Source organism: Lytechinus pictus, chromosome 3, assembly GCF_037042905.1.
Source record: "Lytechinus pictus isolate F3 Inbred chromosome 3, Lp3.0, whole genome shotgun sequence".
Taxonomy (NCBI): Eukaryota; Metazoa; Echinodermata; class Echinoidea; order Temnopleuroida; family Toxopneustidae; genus Lytechinus; species Lytechinus pictus.
In genome coordinates, this window is record NC_087247.1 from 6,830,422 (window position 1) to 6,851,566 (window position 21,145).

A 21,145-nucleotide genomic window follows, 5' to 3' on the forward strand; every position below is an offset into this window, starting at 1 on the left:
TGCCCCAAGATCTGTCACATAATATTCAAGATAATTAAAAAAATAAATATTCTAACTAAGTATGGCAGAATGATATTTGCATTTTCTGCATTATTGCTTGTTGCCCCTAAAAATGAGCCCTTAAAATGAAGGAAATAGCCCTCAAAACTCTGCAATCGCCCTAATGTCGAGAAAAAGGTACATGTTCATGTAGCTCCTAGAAAAAGAAAATACTTTCCTACCCTGACATTCATATACATGTACATGTATGTAAAATAGGAATACAAAGTTAATGGTCCAGTTTTGTAGTGCACATCATTTAATGTTTGCTATCTCAAGAAGATGATCCCTTGACAGCATCTGTACTGAATTCATGTGTGTGAAGGTCTACTGTATATTATATGTACATGAACGACAACGTGGACATAGTACACATACTAGAGACTAGCGTCCAGTGAAATATATGTACAGTGCCCCATGCTCTTTTTTCATCATTTTCTCCATGTTTAAAGTCTTCTTCTTTAATCTGTATGATAATCATAAGGATTCATAGTGAAAATCTGTGAATGATAAAGTCTGTGTTTGTAAGACTAGGTCAAATGTATATGCCCTATTTAGGTCAGTTGATGATTGGTTTGAATTTGATGCTGATGAAGGTAATCAGCGCTTGACACAAATGCCACTTCACTTCACAAGACGGGAATTGGATATTTCCTCCTAAATACTGGTGGAAATTCATCGTAAAGCTTTAATCCTGGTATTGGGAAAGTTGTTCTGACGAGGTTATATGGATTCAGACCCAGTTATAGGTTGAACTTTGTGTTACTTGGCTATTTCACAATGGAATGTACAAGCTTTAGAAGATGCTCATTGGCCCAAATTCACAAAGGTGGTTTTTAAAACCATCGGTTGAACCCATGGTTTATGCAGATTTCCTGTGAAAATTATGCCTATTTACCACGTATATTAAAAAATGTCCAATGCTGATGCGCGTTTTTGTCACAGTGTGCCAAATTGACGCCTGTTACCATGGTTGAATACACTATTTTATTCATGAGTCCACCGTTTGAAGAGTGGACTAAAAACAGTGGACTCATGAGTAAAATAGTGTGGATAACCACGAAAACAGGCGTCCTTTTGGCGCACTGTGACAAAAGCGCTCATCAGCATGGGCATCTTTTAAAGGACAAGTCCACCCCAACAAAAAGTTGATTTGAATAGAAAGAGAAAAATCCAACAAGCACAACTCAGAAAATTTCATCAAAATCAGATGTAAAATAGGAAAGTTATGACAATTTAAAGTTTCGCTTATTTTCACAAAACAGTTATATTCACATCATTTTCCGTATGCAAATGAGGAAACTGATGACATCACTCACTCACTATTTCTTTTGTATTTTATTATATGAAATATGATAATTTCCTATTTTCTCCCTGTTGTCCTGTGAAACAACGATTAATTCCTCCCTGAACATGTGGAATTAGCATTGTTAAATACTATATGGTTCAATCAAGTTGGTCCTTATTGTCAAATCTGTAAAAAATGAAATATTGTATAATTCAAACAATAAAAACCAAAAGACATAGTGAGTGAGGGTCATCAACGACTGTCTCATTTGCATGTCACTGAGTTGTGCATATCACTGTTTTGTGAAAATAAGCGAAACTTTAAAGTGTCATAACTTTCTTATTTTACATTCGATTTTGATGAAATTTTCAGTGTTATGCTCATTTGATTTTTCTCTATTTATTCAAATCAACATTTTTCTGGGGTGGACTTGACCTTTAATATATGTGGTAAATAAGGTTACGGTAATTGATACAGGAAATCTGTATAAACCATGGGTTCAACTGATGGTTTTAAAAGCTACCTTTGTGAATTTCGGCCATTATGTCTAGTGAATTTGATCTGATTATAAAAGTATACATGTACTGTCTCACCTGCATAGCAAAGTGAGACTGTACATGTAGGTGCCAAAGGTTAAGTTTTTGAAATGAAATCATAAGGTTAATCAAGTATTACTGAGTTTCGGGTCACATGATCAAGGTCAAAGGTCATTTAAGGTCAATGAGCTTTGGCCAAGTTGGGGTATTTGTTGAATTACCATCATAACTTTGAAAGTTTATTGGTCTAGTTCATAAAACTTGGATACAAGAGTAATCAAGCATCACTGAAGATCCTGTGCGAATTTCAGGTCACATGACCAAGGTCAAAGGTCAATGAACTTTGACCATGTTGGGGGTATCTGTTGAATTACCATCATGAAACCTGTACATAAGAGTAATAAAGTATCACTGGACATCCTGTGCGAGTTTCAGATCACATGATCAAGGTCAAAGGTCATTTAAGGTCAATGAACTTTGGCCAAATTTGGGGTATTTGTTGAATTACCATCATAACTTTGAAAGTTTATGGAACTGATTCATGAAACTTGGACATAATAAATTATCACTGAACATCTCATGCGAGTTTCAGGTCACATGACCACAGTCAAAGGTCATTTAAGGTCGATGAACTTTGGCCATTTTGGAGGTAATTATTAGATTGCTGTCATACTGTAATAACTTTCAAAGTATATACGTTATAAAATGTGGCTATAGGGGTAATCAAGTATCACTGACAAGTCTTAGGTCCCATGATCAAGGTCAAATGTCATTTATTGTCAATGAACATAGTATTGTATCATTATATAACTGGTGTTTTTTGTGAATAATTACTTTTTAGTAGTTTTCAAAGTTAGCACTGCTGCTATATTGAATCGTGTGATGCAGGTGAGACTGCCAGAGGCGCTCCACTTGTTCTTTTATATAGTGCTTATCACATCCAGGTACAACATATGCGAGTGATTTACTTTTAATCCATCTTTAGACCATGCAATTTAAGACGGTTGCAAGAAGTTTTGAATTTATTAGATTTGTAAATAGATGTAAACAACCCAGATCGGTTTCAACTTTCAAGCACCCAATCTCGGATCACTTTGTGAATTGCTCTGGTCACTCAAGTTTAGGGTCACCCTGAGATCTGTATGATGCATATGATTATGGACACTTACATGTACATGTACGTTGACCAGGAGGATGTTTCACAAAGATGTACATGTACATGTATGTACATATAAGTGGTGTGACGTAGAATCACACTTTAATTCCCAGTTGCTTGCTGTATAGTAGGCATCACCTCATTGGTCAAATCATTCTAAGAAGGTGCGCACTACTGTGTATTAACCAGTGGGATTGCACGTTACGTATCATGTGCGTGTCGGCATTTAAGCATGACTCTTAAGTCACACTTAACTCTGTGAAACTCCCCCCTGGTCCAAGATAGCTTTTAGGCGCATTTATAATTAGCACTGAATATATGATTCTAAGATTTCTCATAATTTGTGTTTTCTTTCTGCTATTACAGGTCCTTCAGAAGCTGGGCAAAGCAGATGAGACAAGAGATGAACTGTTTGAGCACTATGTACAGAATTTCACTTCACAACAAGCTGCGGCCAACAGATTGTTCAAAGAACTCAAGAATTATGTGACGTGTGTTAAAGGTCAGTAGTAGCTGTATCCGCCTCTTCGGGCTGCCCTCAGGCAAAGTTTTGCCTCAGAAACACAAGCATGAATCATAATTTGGTTTTCATGTTTCGGTTATAGGGTTATAGGGGTGTTTGATTATTGGGAGGGACAGTTTTTTGTTGTCATGATGTGAGATTTGAATTGCGGCACATTTGTGGTCTGTTGCAATTTGGTGACAAAGGTCCCAAGAGGGTTAAGCTAGGACATGGCTTTACATGCACTGACTCCTTGACAATAATGTAAAATACAACATTAGACCATCATTTCCATGACTATTACATGTACAATATTAAAGTAAAGTGTATTCTGTAGTACTTTGTATTCAGATTCATATTGGTCCGTGCATATTAAAAACACAGAAATTTGTCCTCCACTGGCAGTGTGCGTAAAGTATATACTATGAATAAACACTAAAGATGTATGAAATGAATTGGAAAATATTTAAACATTTGATATTCAAGCATTTAATATTTAAACACTGTACATATTTACCTAGTGTTTTTGCACTACCTTTACGTTAACATGCACACATCATGACACATGTAATCATATAAATTCAAAGTGCTGTTGATACTTTAATGAATTATCACAAATATATAGCCCTACTCTTTGTACATGTACTGTAGTCTGTACATTGTAAAATTATTAAATAATATTTGGCCTTCATTTCAACTAGATAGACACTCCGAAACACTCAGATGCATTCATTGAAACATTTTAATCTGATAATGACCATGAGAAATTTACTCACAACTATAATGTATATAGGGCTTATCTGACATTCTCTGTTTACAGTACTAAATCTGATTGCTTTCTGTATGCAATCAATGAAGGTTAATTAGATTATCAAACAGAGGTAGAATAGTATTTATCTATTGAAAATATTTGCATATGTTCAGATCATTCTGTTCATTTATTGTGGTTATTGTTCATTTTGATTTTAACTCATGCTTTTTCTTTTAAGTGGTATGAGTCCCTTTCCTTTTTAATCATGCTTTCTTCATGATGCAATCTACTTGTACAAATTGATATTGAGTCTTAATATGCCACAAAAATATGGTTATACAAGATTATTGTTCTGCCCAGCGCTAATTAAAGGCTTGAGTTAATTATGTTTCTAATTTATACAAGTAATTCCCTTTATTTTGCCCCTCATTTCTGTCAATGTAATTCTTCTATTTCCATCTCCCTTCTCTTTTTCCTTTCTTGATATTTCCTGTGCTATTCATTTCATGATGCATTCATTTCTCTATGACAACCAATCATGCTCCCTTTGATATTTTCTGCCCCTTTTCACAGCGATGAGTCAGGCGAGCAAAGCCCTGTTTGAAGCTATGGAGTCGACGTATGAATCAGAGTGGCAGGGACAAGAACAACTGGCTAGTGTGAGAGAGGTGGGTAGTAATTCCCTGGGTTCGTCTCCAGGGACCATACTTAGAAAAAACCTATTTTAAAGTTTGGGTAAAATCCCCCAAAAGTGCATGTCACTATTCCAGGTAATTTTTAAGATATACAAATGTGCCTGCCTTATTAATAATAGATGTTGTTTGAAGGTTTGCATGGTGGCATGTACAATCGCTGATGTGGTTTACGGTACACCATGTGGAGTGTTTTATATAGAAACAGTGGAAAGAAGAAGAAAAGGAATTGGATAGGCGAGAAAGTGGAAATTTGAGAGTAGAGTATTCTTTTCTTGAAAGTAGTCCTGAAAAGGACTGTAAACCAGAAGAGATTAATGAGATTGAAGAAACAGCTTGAGTAGTAGGCTGGATGAGGAGTTGCTGGCTTGATGATAATAATAACAGTATATTTACCCAGGGTAGCCACTTCAGTTCCGAAAACTGTTCTCCCAGTGGGCCCTGCTATTATTATTAAGATATATGACAGTTATGATTTAACAGTGGAGGATACGAAATGAAAGCTTGTTAATTTGATAAATTTTGTGATTTGCGTATTTTGTTTTGTTTTATGTAAAACCTCTTTTCAATCAAATGGGTGAAAAGTTTCAGGATATATAATCTTTGTACGTCGCCTTCTGATAACCTATCACTAAATTTGTAATATACATGCTCAAATTCCATAAGAGAGGGCACTAGGTGTCTATTAAGATTTGAATATGACATTTTTACAGAAAAGTTGTGGTTGAAAAAAAAAAAGATTTTCAAGGGCAACTATGTCTACACGTCTGTTCTTATTTATATAAGTCACATTATTGACCCCTTTGTTCAAAGCATACATGTAGGCTTTTATTTTAAAGCTATTTGTACATGATCATACTTGTATTATTGCATGCCCAGGCACAAAATTATTAAAGTTGAAAGTGAAACTTCTTAGGAATCATTGTAGAGAGTGACCAAAGTTTCAATTCTCACATCCAAGCAGGAAATTTCTGTAAAAAAATCAGTGTGAATAGGATGTCTAATAAAGATAGGCCTAAGCATATTTTTACTATACAGTGCATCCCACAAAAAACGAAACCGAGATTTATCGATGATTTATCATAACTTAATCACAAATACAATAGACAAATTACCTAACATTGTAAAGCTTTGAATCTCCTCTTTCATCCGAAACTACTTAGATTATTTCGAATTCACGCATGAGTGAGCAAAAACAATTTGAAGAGGGGATACCAAAAAGTCACTTGGCGGGCTGTATTTGGATTTAAAAAGGAAAACCACATTTTTAAAAAGTTCAATATCTGCTCTTTAATTTGATACCTCAATTACAGAAAATGGTCAAGAAATAACAAAGTTCTGGTTATTTGAAATAAGGCTCGAATTTCAATAATTTCATAAAATGAAGAGGTTTTACAGGCTAGCGTTCACACTCACTCGACACTTCGTTTTGTTGACGATCAGCCATGCATTAAGTCTTTTGTTAACCGTGCGATAGCTTCTGTGGGAAACCGGTGAAAACACGTTTATTTAATGAAATTATGGAAATACAAGCATTGTTTCGAGGGAACATAACTTTTTTACTTCTTGACCATTTTCTGTGATTAATAAAAGAGCAGATATTGAACTTTTTAGGCATGTGATTTTCTTTTTTAAATTCAGATCCCCCCCGCCAAATGAGTTTTTTTAAATCCTTTCTTCAAATTGTTTTTGCTCACTCATGCGTGAATAAGGAATAATATAAGTAATATCAGATGAAAGAAGAGATTCTAAGCTTTACATTGGTAGGTCATTTGTCTATTGTATTTATGATTAAGTTATGATAAATCATCGCTAAATCTCGGTTTCGTTTTTTGTGGGACGCACTGTACAATATGTATTGGTTGATATACATGTATAGTAAAATGTATGTTGGCTGGTATCGGTGTTGGTATGAGGAATGAAAGCAGACATAGCATTGAATTAGAAGTGTGGCTTTTGATGGGGTTGTCTTGAATCTTGAGGCACAACAAACACAAGCAGCAACACCAAACTTGGAAATGTGTGGTGTTGACATTAAGGCAAAAATAAACACTAGCACAACACTGAAATGTGGGCTAAATGTGGGTTTGTCTTGTGTTTAGGCAAAAGGAACACTACACTAGCCTAATACAAAATTTGAAGTGCTCAAGCCTTTTTTAAGATATGATTTAAGGCACGACAAACATCAACTACATCATTTAACTTGAAAAGGGTATTCTCTTGGTTTTAAGGAACAACAAACACCAACCACAACACTAAACTTGAAGTGAGATTTATGTTGGTTTTAAGGCACAACAAACACTAGCACAACACTGAACTTGAAGTAAGACTTATGTTGCTTTTTAAGGCACAACAAACAACAACCATGACACTATTTATTGAAGTGAGGCTTGTTACGGTGTTGAGCTGAAACAAACACTAGCCCAACACTGAACTTCAAGTTGGGGTTTTTTTTATGTTGAGGCACAACAAACACCAACCACAACACTCAACTTTATAATTGAGACTAATGTCCGACATGGTGTCACTTAGCGTTGAGCTTTAAAGTTTCAATGAGTAATATCTCCATTACAGTCAGTACGAAAGTGTGATTCCCACAAGTACATGTCAGGAAATAAACAGGAGTGGGCAAGAGAGGATTGATGAACTGAGAGAAAACAAAACCAACGCTGACATTAATGCACTATCTGACATTTTTAATAGACCTTGTCATTTTCCTGTAGGTATTTGCCCGACCGAGCCTACCCCAGCAAGCTCTCCAAATCAATTATCAGTGATAGCATTTCTAGCGTGCATGCATGATACAGTACTACACACCTCTGCGTTCCTCTCGCCTACACTCCCTCAATCATATTGCATTGTCTAGTGTTGTTACAAACGAGACCAGATAGTATAGAAATTATTCATACATGAATGACACATGTTTCCTGAGCTGGTCTGAGCCGAGATTCATTCTGAAACTTGGTGGTTTGCATGGGAGATGTGAAAAAAATTTAGAGGTTCAGGGGGAGGGTTGGGCGAAGTATCTTCTACCCTTTTTTATCCTGATGAACAAGAAAGGGCATATACCGGGTATGAGGAGAGAATGGATTGAAAGGACAGGTGGTTTTTTTTTTGGCTATTGGTAGAATATCTATGTGGCCAGAATCCTGGTTACCCCCCCCCCCCCTTGGCAAGTTAAAGATTTCCCCTGTTTCCTTGAGGAACAGTACTACATGTAAAGGTTTTCATATGTGCCCATAATTTGATTCGTAATGCATGTAAATCTATACAATTCTTTATAGGTCTCCTCTAAAAAGGGAGAGTACCTGATTGTATACATTTAAATTTTGTAAGAAAATCAAAGGTGGGGATGAGGGACTTGGGGTACATTTATTATTTTTTTTAGTACATTTAAAAAGAAACCCTATACACAAACACATACAGTACTACTTTGTACAATTTGCAATAATGTGTGCAGGCCTATATGTACATTTAGGAGTTTGAAGAGGTAACCAACAATGCACATTGTTATTTGTCCTACTTTTTCAGATGTTTTGATGTGCCTGTTGTACTATATATAACTTGTTTATAGATTGCCCCTCCCATTCTTTATCAGTTGAGGGACATGTACTATGATTTACATTGTCACCTATTCTTTTAAAGGGTGATGCTGATATGATATGCAGTTGTTACTGAGCTTAATATATTCCATACTACACACCACGGATGCCTTTCAATCAAGTCTTCTGTACCATGATCAATTTCATTTAAATACTTGTTGACCCATACATACAGTACGTACATCTGCTGTAATGGGGGATTTCAAGTTTGCTGTTGGTGTAGCCTTTTGACAAGGCCTGGCGACTTGGCTATACTTTGTCAAGTAGTGACTGAGATGAGACTAGCGGCCAACGAAGAGAGTTGGTGTGACCCTTGTGAGCGCGAGATTGAGCGACCTTAGTCGCGAGGCCTTTTGGAACTCGGAGATGAAGTGAATGTATGAATTATTCACGAGCATGCCGATGCGCCAATCTGCACCGTCGGTGTTGATGACGTCATGGGACCTGGGGAGTGTTTCATGAAAGGACTTGTCGGACGTTTTATCTGACAAGTCCTGTTTTATCCGACAGTATCCATAGCAACAATGCTTCTCAGCCAATCAAAGTCAAAGAAAGTTGTCATATCTGACAACTTGTCGGACAAAAATGTTGATGACACGCCCCCCAGGAATGTTCGCTTCTGTGGTACGGTGTCACACAGGGTTCATTGATGCGAACGGTATGCTCGCTGATTAACAGCTACCCGAGAGGTAGCGATCCCGAGTCGGGAACAATGGTTAACATAAGAACTCCTAGCCCTAAAGTAATTTATAGTACCTAAAGGCACTATAAATGGGCTTGCTATCCTCGCATTCACCCAGCCTTTCGCGAATAAGGTTTTTTCCAGTCTGTAGGCATTTGATATAAATATCATAACGGACAAAGGGCCTTGTTTTTAAAAAGGCTACTCTTGGTGTTGATTTTGATTTGATACTAAAGGACAATTTAGATTTGCCTTTCCTACATGTAACTCCAGTACTTAATGCAGTATTATGGAAATATCAAACTTTGATAGCTCAATAGTGTCATCCATCCTGGCAATATATTAACGTGCCAGTTATGTACAGTAGTTGCCTATCCACTGGCGCACTATATATTACCCCTGATGTAGCTCCAGTTGTTGACTGCTTGAAGCATTGGAGGAGTTTAAACCTTTCATGTAGTATGTACCCATTCACCTCACCGGGTGGGTGTCTGGTAAAGCTGTTCGTAAGTTAAGAGCGACTTTAAAAACGACTGGTGATCCTTTCTTGTAGGAAATGGTACATTCATTGGCAATGGTTTTGCGCGTAAGAAAGGATCACCAGTCATTCTTAAAATCGCTCTTAACTTACGAACAGCTTTATGAAACGGCCCTCTTGGTTGAGCGCAGCACAATATGGATCAATGGAGGGGGGGAGACATGTACTTTTACATGTACATATGAAGAAAACTACATGCTCTATTCTGTAGATAAGGTGAGACAGAGATAATAAGAGAAATGCCAATAAATTTGATTGGTTAATCAAAGCTACATGTACAATATACAGACGATCACTTGTTATTTTACAAGCCAGACAGGTGGGTTTTTTTTTTTCATTCACAGCGCTTCTGTTGGCATGTGAACAATTTTATGAGATAGGGAAACGATTAACAAATCAGGTTGATATGAGCAAATGAATAAAAAGATTTGCAAATACAATTGCAATGCAAACCAAAGCCAAGATTCTGATGATCACCACATATATCATTCCTGGCAGTAAAATATTGCACTGATGCTCTTCTGATTGTATTTGTAGCCACTCTTGATTAGTGTACATTTGCAAAGGCATGAAAGAGGGAAAAGTATATATAATTGTTATTCAACTGTCAATGATTTTTTTGTTTAGAATTTCACTGATTTCTGTAATAAAAATCACCCCTTTTCAGAATGACATACTTTTCAAACATGTAGGCCTACTGTATGTTTGATTCTTACCAAAATGTGTGCATTATTATTGTATTTTTGTTCAATTTTTTTCATTTTATGTACTGTACATGTATATATGAATACACTGTACTCCAGTTACAGCTGTTTTTCATGTGTGATTCATTGACAATAATTGCATCATGTTTCTATATCATAATAAAGCCTATTTTAAAAAATAATTTAGATGTATTGAAGATTGAAAAATTAAGTATTTGTACAGAAAAAAAAATTCTGTGTTGTAATATTATCATACTTCCATTTAATACAAAGTCTTTAATATACCAAACTCTTGATGATTTCAACTTGCAAAACTGTTCCATAAAAAGGGGCAGGGGCATTGTGTCTTTTCTAACACTTTTTGGTATATTATGTGCATGTCATTGTGATGATTTTTATATATTGTTGCCAATTTGCATAACAGCCTAAATTAAGACCTTCCTAGCTAATTTACGTCAGAATGTTGATACCTGATTTTATTGTTCCATTTCATCATACCTAGTAATATCAACAACAGATATATTCCAAATTTCCATCTGCACTTTTCTCATTTATTCATTTTTTGTACTTTAAATATTAATTGATTGATATGGTTTTCCTTTCAGACTTTAGACCTACTGTGGGATGACTACCAGAGGAAATTAATGGACCAGATTATGAACCCCCTTGTGTCCTATCAAGCAAAGTTTCCGGAAGTGAAGGTAAATATTTCTCATTCTATTACAAACATACTATTCTCCTGTTTTATTTCAAACAAATGACAGCTTTCGTTCAAGGGTAAAGTCCCCAGTTTTCATTTTCTCAAATGCAAATCCTGGTTTTTTTTTATTTTAAACATCAAATTCCATGTTTGTCCGTGATATGTACAAGACATATGATAATGCCATCAAAATAGTGAAAATCTTAACAAACCTAGGTTTCCATTATAATAATACATCTTGTTCCATACAATATACTTGTACAACAGTTCATGGGCGGGCTTAAAGACCCATGCCAGATCCCAAAATGAAATTGACAAATCATATACCAATCCAAGGCTCTCAAACTACTGAACACAGCTCAATGCAAGCATGGAGCTATAGTGTTTTATAGCTCCATGGTGCAAGCTTTATGTATTTTCACCGATAACCAGCTGAATATTTTGCTTAAGAATAGCTTAAATTGTCAGGCTTCAAAAATTGGCTTTCTTGTGCTTTTCTCCGGCCTCAAGACCATGATGTTGTGTTGTGTTAAAAGCGTTTTAGATCTTTCCTAGGGAGTCAATATTTTCATTATCACTCCCTGGGATCACTTGTTTGGAAGTAAATATTTATTAGATGGCTCAGAATGGAATACCAGGCATGTTCAATGAGTTGGGGGAATATCGCCCCAATTGCAAATTACCACAATATTGTCTCTAACGAGTGGAATCTCTTATAGGATCCCATGATAAAAAGCAATCCAAAATGATAATAATTACCACCGTTAATGATCATTATTTATTAGACCATGCAATACATATTGCACAGCAAGGTTTGGACAAATGCATATGGGGACTTTGTCGAAGTTCTGTGGATCATGCAAAATGCTCTGATATTGCACAGGTAAACCATGTAGACCACAATACATTTGAATGCCCTATATTGATAAAAACAAGTTATTGTGTACTCTGCAAAGAAAGATTTTTTTTCTTACCCAATCTAGGCATATTTCTAATAGGAGTCATGTTGTGGATAACTTTATTCATTTATTGGGAGATTGGGCAATGTAATGTACAATACAAGTTATGAGGAGACATCTTAAGTCTTTTGAGACTCTTGAAGAAAAAAAAATGACAAAAAAGCTTCATCCAACAGAATCTTGTAATCGCGTTCTCCTCAATATTCGTCTCTAAAAGCCCTTATAAAGTTGAATTGTCATAAATGACTAATACTTTTAATATCAAAACACAGATCAATTTTTTAATCCATGATCGTTGAAACTTGACATAACATGATGTCTGATACTCTGATTCATCAATTGATTATTCATGTCAGTCTTAGCCAATCTTCTCTATTGAATCTATTTGACGTCACACTCGTCAGATTCAATCCTAAGGGTCCTTGAAAACATACTCACATGCACAATATGGTTATATGACAGGTGGCAGAAAATACTTAAAGGACAAGTCCATCCAAACAAAAAGTTGATTTGAATGAAAAGAAAAAAATCCAACTAGCATAACACTGAAAATTTCATCAAAATCGGATGTAAAATAAGAAAGTTGTGACATTTTTAAGTTTCGCTTAATTGCACAAAACAGTTATAATGCACATACCGGTTGGTATGCAAATGAGGGAACCGATGACTTCACTTGCTCACTTTTTCTTTTGTATTTTATTATATGAAATATTTCAATTTTCTCTCCATTGTTCTGTGAAACAAAGTATTTTTCCCTGAACATGTGGAATTACCATTGTTTATTCATTTTATGGTTCAACTTCAGTCAAGTTTGTCCTTATTGTCAAATGTGTAAAAATTGAAATATTGTATGATTCAAACAATAAAAAACAAAAGAATTAGTGAGTGAGGGACATTATCGATTCTCTCTTTTGCACGTGACTAAAAATTGTGCATATAACTATTTTGTAAAAAATAAGCGAAACTTCAGAATGTCATAACTTTTTTTTTTACATCCGATTTTGATGAAATTTTCAGCATTGTCTGCTTGTCAGCTTTTTTCTGATTTTTGTCTATCGGTTCAAATCAACATTTTTCTGAGATGGACTTGACCATTAAAGACTAAGTTGTGATTGATGTTTAAAACGCATTTTTTATTCTTTCTGAAAATAAATAAATGATACTGTACTAACTTTAATATCTAATCATTCCATCCTCAGCCTTAGTACAGACTTATTCTGTAAATTGGGACAGGAGATGGAATCACATAGTACATGTATTTAATACTTAAATAATTGAATAATGAATTAATTGTTTTATTTGCAATTGTACATATTCTATTTTAAAATAACGATATATGTGTTGATACTCCCACCAGTATTTTAAGTTTATGTCACTCTGTCTTTATATTTATGTAATTTGTAAACCCGATGTGAAAGAAATTGCCTTAACGGACTATAAATGTACCTATTCAATTTAATTCAATTTACATAAATAGTGGGCTCAGTATAAATGCAGTAACGTAACAAGTTCAATTCAGTGCATTGTGATAAAAGCCTGCATTCATTATTAGATGCTTTCTCATACATGTATATGCTGAATCATTTAAAAATGTATTTAAATAAATGCATGAAATCTGCATACTACATGCAATGCCACAGTCCCATTTTCCCCTACGGTGGCTGTACTGCGAGTCTAAAACAGCCGTTTTTGTACCAGCTACCTAGAGGTGGTTTGAATGAAAATGAATAAAACGGCCGCTTTCGACTCACTGTGTGGCCGCCGTAGGGGAAATGTGACCACAGCATAAGGCTTAAGCCATGGTTCCTAACCCACCTTTGTGAATTCCGGCTGAGGAGATTTTTCAAGGTGGCTGTGAAAGCCTGTAATCTTTGCATTGACTTCCTTTATTTTCTTCCTCAACATAAAATGCAAACTACATGTACATAAAATATGACCTCTAAGTCTTAATTATCCTCACTGATACATGTATGCCCATATAAAAGTTTTTGTTTTGATGGTACAAATGCATAATTTATTCCAGGAATGCATGCAGGAAGTTTACAAATTCTTTGCAGAGTGGCATTTAACAAGCATTTACAGTTTCACTTCTAAATGTTTGAATGTGCGTGCTTTTGTAATTGTTTTTGCAACATGAAATACACATAATGTACCCATGCAATGGAAATAAATTGTTAGTGTTTTTGTTCAAATTTGCATGAATTTTTCTCCAAACTGTCAAATTCAGAGCAATATCTTGTCATACTGTACATGTAGGTCTATAGTACACTACTACCCTTTTTACACACGCTAAAATTTCCTTAACCCCGTACTATAGGTGGGGCTAAATTGCCATATAGCCCCACCTATAGTACGGGGTTAAGCTTAGCCCACTTTCTTTTTACACAGCATTTTTGCAAAGTGGGCTAACCCCACCTTTAGTACGGGATTATTTGGCCCTGCAAAAAAGCAGGGTTATCCCAGCAATTGCGGTGCTAAGAGCGATAGTACGGGGTTAAGATTGCTAGTGTAAAACGAAAGTGGGCTAAGCTTAACCCCGTACTATAGGTGGGGCTAAATGGCAATTTGGCCCCACCTATAGTACGGGGTTAAGGAAATTGTAGCGTGTGGAAAAAGGTACGAGTGAAGTACTTGTACTACGAATGATCGACAAAACCACTAGTCCGGGGTTAGCGAGTTTCGTGTGTGAAAAGCAAGCATTCCTTATCCGGGGTTAGCAATAACAATTTGGCATGTGTAAAAAGGAAGAAAAATAGTACGGGGTAAAGGATAGTACGGGGTTAGCGATAGTCCGGGGCTAAGAAAATCCTGTGTAAAAAGGGTATACATGTAGCATACTGTTCACAAATTTTATGATGCCTTTTTAGGAAATCTTTATACCAAACATATTGATCATGTAAATTTACTACAGATTTAATAACTTTAATATGATATTTTGTATGTCCTCCAAGTTGTATTCATAGCCAAATGCCTATTAACTGTACCGGTATGTTGTAACAAAAGGTGGAAATAGAGACCCCCTCCCCCACGCCACAACTGGGCGTTGTGGCGTGCGCCTGTAATCCAAGCTATGTGGGGAAGTTACAAATTGATGCAGAGGTTCGAGCCCTGGTCACGTCTTTCGGATGGTGACGTTAAAGGTCGGTCCCAGACGTAAATAATCATATCTGATTGATACACGTCTGACAAAACTCAAATACACACTTCCCTGAAATTTTCAAAGCTATTTTTTAAAATAAATTTTTCACAAATCGACACCATGCAAATTCCCAACGTGTGTTCCAGATTCTTCACTGTTTCAATTTTAATAAAAAAATAGGCTTGGTTGCTTTTCTCTCTCAGTTGTATGCTATCTTGAACATTTTACATATTTTTGTTGCTGAGGGAAAAAAATACTGAATATCTTTTTTGCTTATATTACATGTAGGAGTTTTCTAAAGTTTTAAAGTGTTATTGCTTTTTACCAATGGACTCCTTGGTCTTAAATTATAGAATTCTATAGAGCTAAAATAATGCTTCTGTGTATATATAATTCATGTTCATCAACAAAGGAATGCACCTCACTTTTACATGTATATTGGCTAATTGGTTGGTACACTACAGGTTTGTTTATTCTTTTAATTAAGAATTGTACTCAGTGCGTGTTTCAAATGCATTATTATGGACTTGTGCCAGAAGGCCACTTAAAACATGATTAAATCATAGTAGGTCCATTATATGATTAAACACACTTGTCTTTTAATTCTCAAAGATGATTCAAGCCTTGTGTTCATGCTACATGTACATACATGTACCTCGTCATATTTTATTATAACTCCTGAAATATACTGAATGTGACAATGACAAAATAAAGTTGAATAAAGTGGACTTCATGTCGACTGTAAAGTATGAAAACCCCCTTTGCTAGATCGAAAGCTAAAATCTATAAATATGCAGCATACATGTATCTATTTGTTCATTAAAAAAAACTGAAGAAGTGATGCCTAAATTTCCCATTAACACATAATTTTGGCTTTTTGTTATTGCCTCCTTTGTGTTTATATTGAGTTATGGCTTTTATCAAGTCATCCTGGGAGCATTTTCATGAAAGGACTTGTGCGGCGTTGTCCGACAGTTACCCTAGTAACAGCGCTTCTCAGCCAATCCCAATCAAATCAGGGAAAGTTGTCAGATCTGACAACTTGTCGGACGAAAATGTTGATGAAACGCTCCCCAGTTTAATTCATACATGTATCTTCTTTTATGGATCATTTTTGCTATCCTATTTCCATTCCCCTTATTCCTCCTGGTCCCTCTTACCTCCCCCCTTTTCTATCTGACTCTCTCTGTTGTTATTGTTACTTTGATTGTCAACTGCTATACAATACAATCTGAAGTATGTTTTGCTTTCTATAATTCAAGAAGTACAAATTGATATGAACACACACAAATCCTTTCCTAATGCTGTTTTGAGAACATGTTTCACAAATGAAGAATATTATACAAACATATGTATAAACATGTGTGTGTCAAATTATGGATGATGCAAGCATACAGTGTCGGCCCTTGATACGGTTTTTACATGATTAGATAAAGACATAATGACCATTGGCTCTTAACAAAAGGTCTTTTGCTGCATTATACTTTCCCTGGAAAGGCTAGAAGTATCAGTGAAAGTCCTCAAGTTCATCAATCAAATACCATAATCTGACTGTAATCCCAATTTGTTCCTTTAATTCCAGAAACGGATGGAGAAGAGAGGCAGGAAATTAATAGATTACGACAGTGCAAGGCACAATCTTGAGGCTTCCAAGAAGAAAGACGATCAAAAATATATCAAGGTAAAGGAAGAAGTGTAGGATACTGAAAGGGGTGTGGATGCATTTTAGTCTGTACTGTATTAAAATTGAATATTTTGGTTTCAGTTTCACAACTTTCCTGACCTACTTGACATAGATGTGTAAAAGGGAATGTAGAAAAAAAAAACAAAGTTGAATATGAAAAATTTTGGTTTCATTTTCGCAAATCTCACAACTTAGCAATAACATTTTTTTCTTTGTGACATAGATGTATAGATGTGCAAAATGAATGATAAAAAGCTACAAAGTCACAAAGTTATCCTCTTGCGATTGTCCCATTGTGAAGCAAAATCCTGATACATTATATTTGTGAAGTACTGTATGTGTTATGTGGTATATTGTTGTACAGTGTGGGATATGTGCTTGGATATTATATCTGCTCCTGTTCAAATACATGTAAAAGTCAATTTCTTGTTGATTTTCACACTATCCATTTCATTTGTAGTGCAAAATCGTTTTCTAGTACTTTGGCAAAGGTGGATTCAGTATGTGATTGTAAACTACATGATTAGACGGTGTATCTTCTTTTGACTGGGGAAAGATGTGGAATGGAAAAGGGAAGGGAGGGGCTTTGGAATTTGGTAGATACCCAGTATACCACAATATATTGATTGCTCATTAGGTATTTAATCTGCGTATATATATATGTTTTGTATTTGCACACATGTAATTTACAATTCACTCCAAACAATTTTTACACATTGCCCACAAACAACAAGAAAATTGTGTCTTTTTTGTTTTGCCTGCATAGCAGTGCATGACTTCAGGCAGGTCCAGGATTTACCAAGAGGGAGGGAGTACTTATGTCTTTCAAAATGTTTGACAAGAAAGAAAATGTTACCACTACTTTCGAATGGGAGTATCTTCTCCTTACAAAATTGTTCGACAAGCAATAAAAAAGGGAGTCGAGGAGGGTAAGGCTCGCCTAAAATGTCTGAAGTTAACCAAAACGTCGTTTGATTTTTTTTCTCTACAGACACAAGAGGCATACAATGAAGCAAGGAAGATGTACGAGGAGCTCAACTCAGACCTCCACGAAGAGCTACCCACGTTATATGACAGGTACCGAACAATTCAGTAGTATTCCCCAGGATTCCCCTCTGATTACTCACTCCCTCCCACTAACAACTGTGCCAAGTTTCAAAGTCTTTAAGCCAGGATCATCCAATACATAGTTGATTTGCCAGTTCATCTCGTATTGTTGGATCCCTGGGTGCCTCCTCCATAAAGTGAAGCCTAGGATGATCTTTAAAAGCAAGGGAACTATCAGGGGCCCGTCTTACAAAGAGTTACGATTGATCCGATCAATCTCAAGTATATGGAAATCCATCAATGTCATTTTTTTTTTCTTTAGGAAATTTGCACAATGTCCTTTGTAAACAAAGAGAAGCATAGTGAATTTTCAAGAAAACAATGAATGCATGAATATACATTATAGTTAGAAAATATTTTGATGAAACATGCATTTTAGATGTTGACGTTGCTGGCTTTTTGTAGTTGGGATCGATTGGATCAATCGCAACTCTTTGTAAGACGGGGCCCTGGTGTTCAGGGGAAGGCAGGCATGCCTCTTGCAGGTTGTCTGGGATACATGTACGTGATTGGAGACTGGGAGTGACACGCAGAGTTCATCTTATTAAAGCATAAATCCAAGTCTTGGTAGAGCCTCTCTAAAACAAGTACTACATGTATTTATTGAGACAGAATGCAGAATTATAGTTTTTCAGTATCAAGGCAAAGTCAAACTAGCTGTCAAGTGTTTATGCTCATCAATATGAATAAAGGATAACCAAAATACTGTCAGTAACAAGCTTGTCTTGGCCATGAATATCCAGGAGAGCATTTCATAAATATTTTTTTGTGGCAAGTTATGAGATCTGACATCTTACCTTGATTTGGATTGGCTGACAAGCTTGGTGCCTATGGTAACTGTCAGCTAAAATATACTTTGTTGGATGATACACTTGCCTGGCCATCCGAATTCAATGAGATGTTCCGTTTGTCCATCTCGGCGGGCAGGACTGAGGGATCACATTTGCTAAATGTCTGGCAAGAGCTGCCAATAGCAAAGGGTACATTAACCTAAAGGGGTATAGTTTGCACACATTTCAGAAATATATGTACACTGGAATTCTCTGAATGCACAAGTGAAATTTTAAGATGAACTTTCATATTTAGTTTATATCTAAGACAGATGTAAAGTTCAAAATGTGCAGATTCCTAAACACAAGTGTATTCCATGAAACTTTAAAGATCCAGACCGGACCCGAAAATGAAATTGATAAATTTTATACCAATCGAAAGCTTATAAGCTACTAAATACAGCAAGGTATGCTTTATGCATTTTCACCGCTTCCCAGCTGAGTATTTTGCTTGTGAATATTCCAATTATCGGGCTTCGAACCCCGCTTAGAAAATAGGCTTTATTGTGCTTTTCACCTGCCTCGAGACCGTGACGTCACGTTGTGTAAGAAGCGTCGTGATTCCATAGGTTTGTACACAGAAAAACTGGGTGATTTTTTGCTTTCCAGATAACGCATTTCATTCTCTTCACTTCTATCACAGAGGGATATCACATATATTTTTACCCACAAGCTTGAATTTATGAAATCTACAGTTTTGAACTAGTTTTTGCCATATTTTATTTCCTGCTTATTTGGCGCAGAATTCAATTCTATCTGCATTTAGATTATGTATAACAACTTTTCCTGACATAGCAATTTAGGCCCAATAAGAGCCAAACAAAGAAATCACAAAAAAGGTAGTGAATAGTTGTAGGTTTACAACAATTTGAACAGTGAATAATTTTGAGTGCCATTTTCATCTGAAAACGAAAAAAAAAATATGGATTCATAACATGAAAATGGAAGAAAATACCCAATGCTTTTGTACACAAACCTATGGAATCACAACCCTCCTGACACAACGTGACGTCATCATTTCCAGGCGACGTGGGGGTGCTCAATCGAAGCGTACTTTGGAGGAGCAGTTTCTTTGATTTTTATTTAATATTTGTCAGAAATGGAAGGAGATATATGTAATATTTTTGGTATATTTGTATTGTATGAATCATTACCTTTATTTTGATATATGACTGTTTTTACACCGGTCAGGGTCTTTAAATCATCTTTAATAAAAGTGATGCAAATCATACATTGGCACTGTGACTACTATGCTCTGCAGTTCAACTGGAGACAGAGAGTGAATGAACATATTAAGGGGTGGTGATTTAAAACACTGATGTACATGTACTTGATCCATTCCGTTGCCTGTGGGAAGCAAGTGGTCCCTGTACAAAGACTTAAATTAGAGAATTATAATAATAAATAAATAAATGATATAGGATTTGTATAGCGCACGTATCCACCTTGCTAGGTGCTCAAGGCGCTCCTATATTACCCCGGCTAAGCTAGTCTACCGATTCTGGTGCGCACAGCTTTTTGAGGAATTCCTGCCGGTACCCATTTACCTCACCTGGGTCGAGTGCAGCACAGTTGAGGATAAATTTCTTGCTGAATGAAAACACACCATGGCTAGGATTCGAACCCACGATCCTCTGTTTGAAAGGCGAGAGTCAGAACCACAAGACAACAACGCGCCCACAATTATATGTATGATGGAAGTCCATATAGGTACAATAGTGTAATACCCTGATATAGGTGATTGCCAATTAACTGGTTGTTAATGCAGCGCGCGACACTGGCACCGGTCTGACGGTCCCAAACCAGTGAACATTTTCTGTCGGGCCAATAACTTTGCAGAAATAGCCAATCCTTGTAGGTCTTTTAACAATAACGTCTTGTGGCTTTTATTTTCAGTCGCATTCCGTTCTACGCCAACACCTTCCAGCTCTTGTCAGCAGCCGAGTCAACGTTCTATGATGAAGTAGGGAAGGCCAAGGGATCAGTGAGCAGCATTATGGGTGATCTCTATCAGGAAGCGTCGGTGGGAAAATATGACATCAGAAAAAGGTGAGATAGTAAATATTGTTTAATGAAATGTCACCCTCAGAGGGTTGCATAGCAATATCAGCAGCAGAGTAAACATACTACTATTATAATGAAGTAGGGAAGGCCAAGGGGGTAGTCTATCATGATGCATCACTGTGAAAATATGGCATCAGAAAAAAGGTGAGATAGTAGTATTATTCAATGGAAT

At 36.1% G+C, this 21,145-nt stretch overlaps 1 protein-coding gene across 1 annotated transcript in view; it reads left to right on the plus strand.

The window, feature by feature from the left end:
• Nucleotides 1–3,337: 3,337 nt before the first annotated feature.
• Nucleotides 3,338–21,145, plus strand: part of LOC129255973 (myc box-dependent-interacting protein 1-like) — a 33,312-nt gene continuing 15,504 nt past the window's right edge. The window contains exons 1-6 of the mRNA XM_054894288.2: nt 3,338–3,521; nt 4,846–4,940; nt 11,096–11,191; nt 16,871–16,969; nt 17,964–18,049; nt 20,806–20,958. Coding sequence (XP_054750263.2) covers nt 3,338–3,521; nt 4,846–4,940; nt 11,096–11,191; nt 16,871–16,969; nt 17,964–18,049; nt 20,806–20,958 — 713 coding nt within the window. The remainder of the gene's footprint in view (nt 3,522–4,845; nt 4,941–11,095; nt 11,192–16,870; nt 16,970–17,963; nt 18,050–20,805; nt 20,959–21,145) is intronic.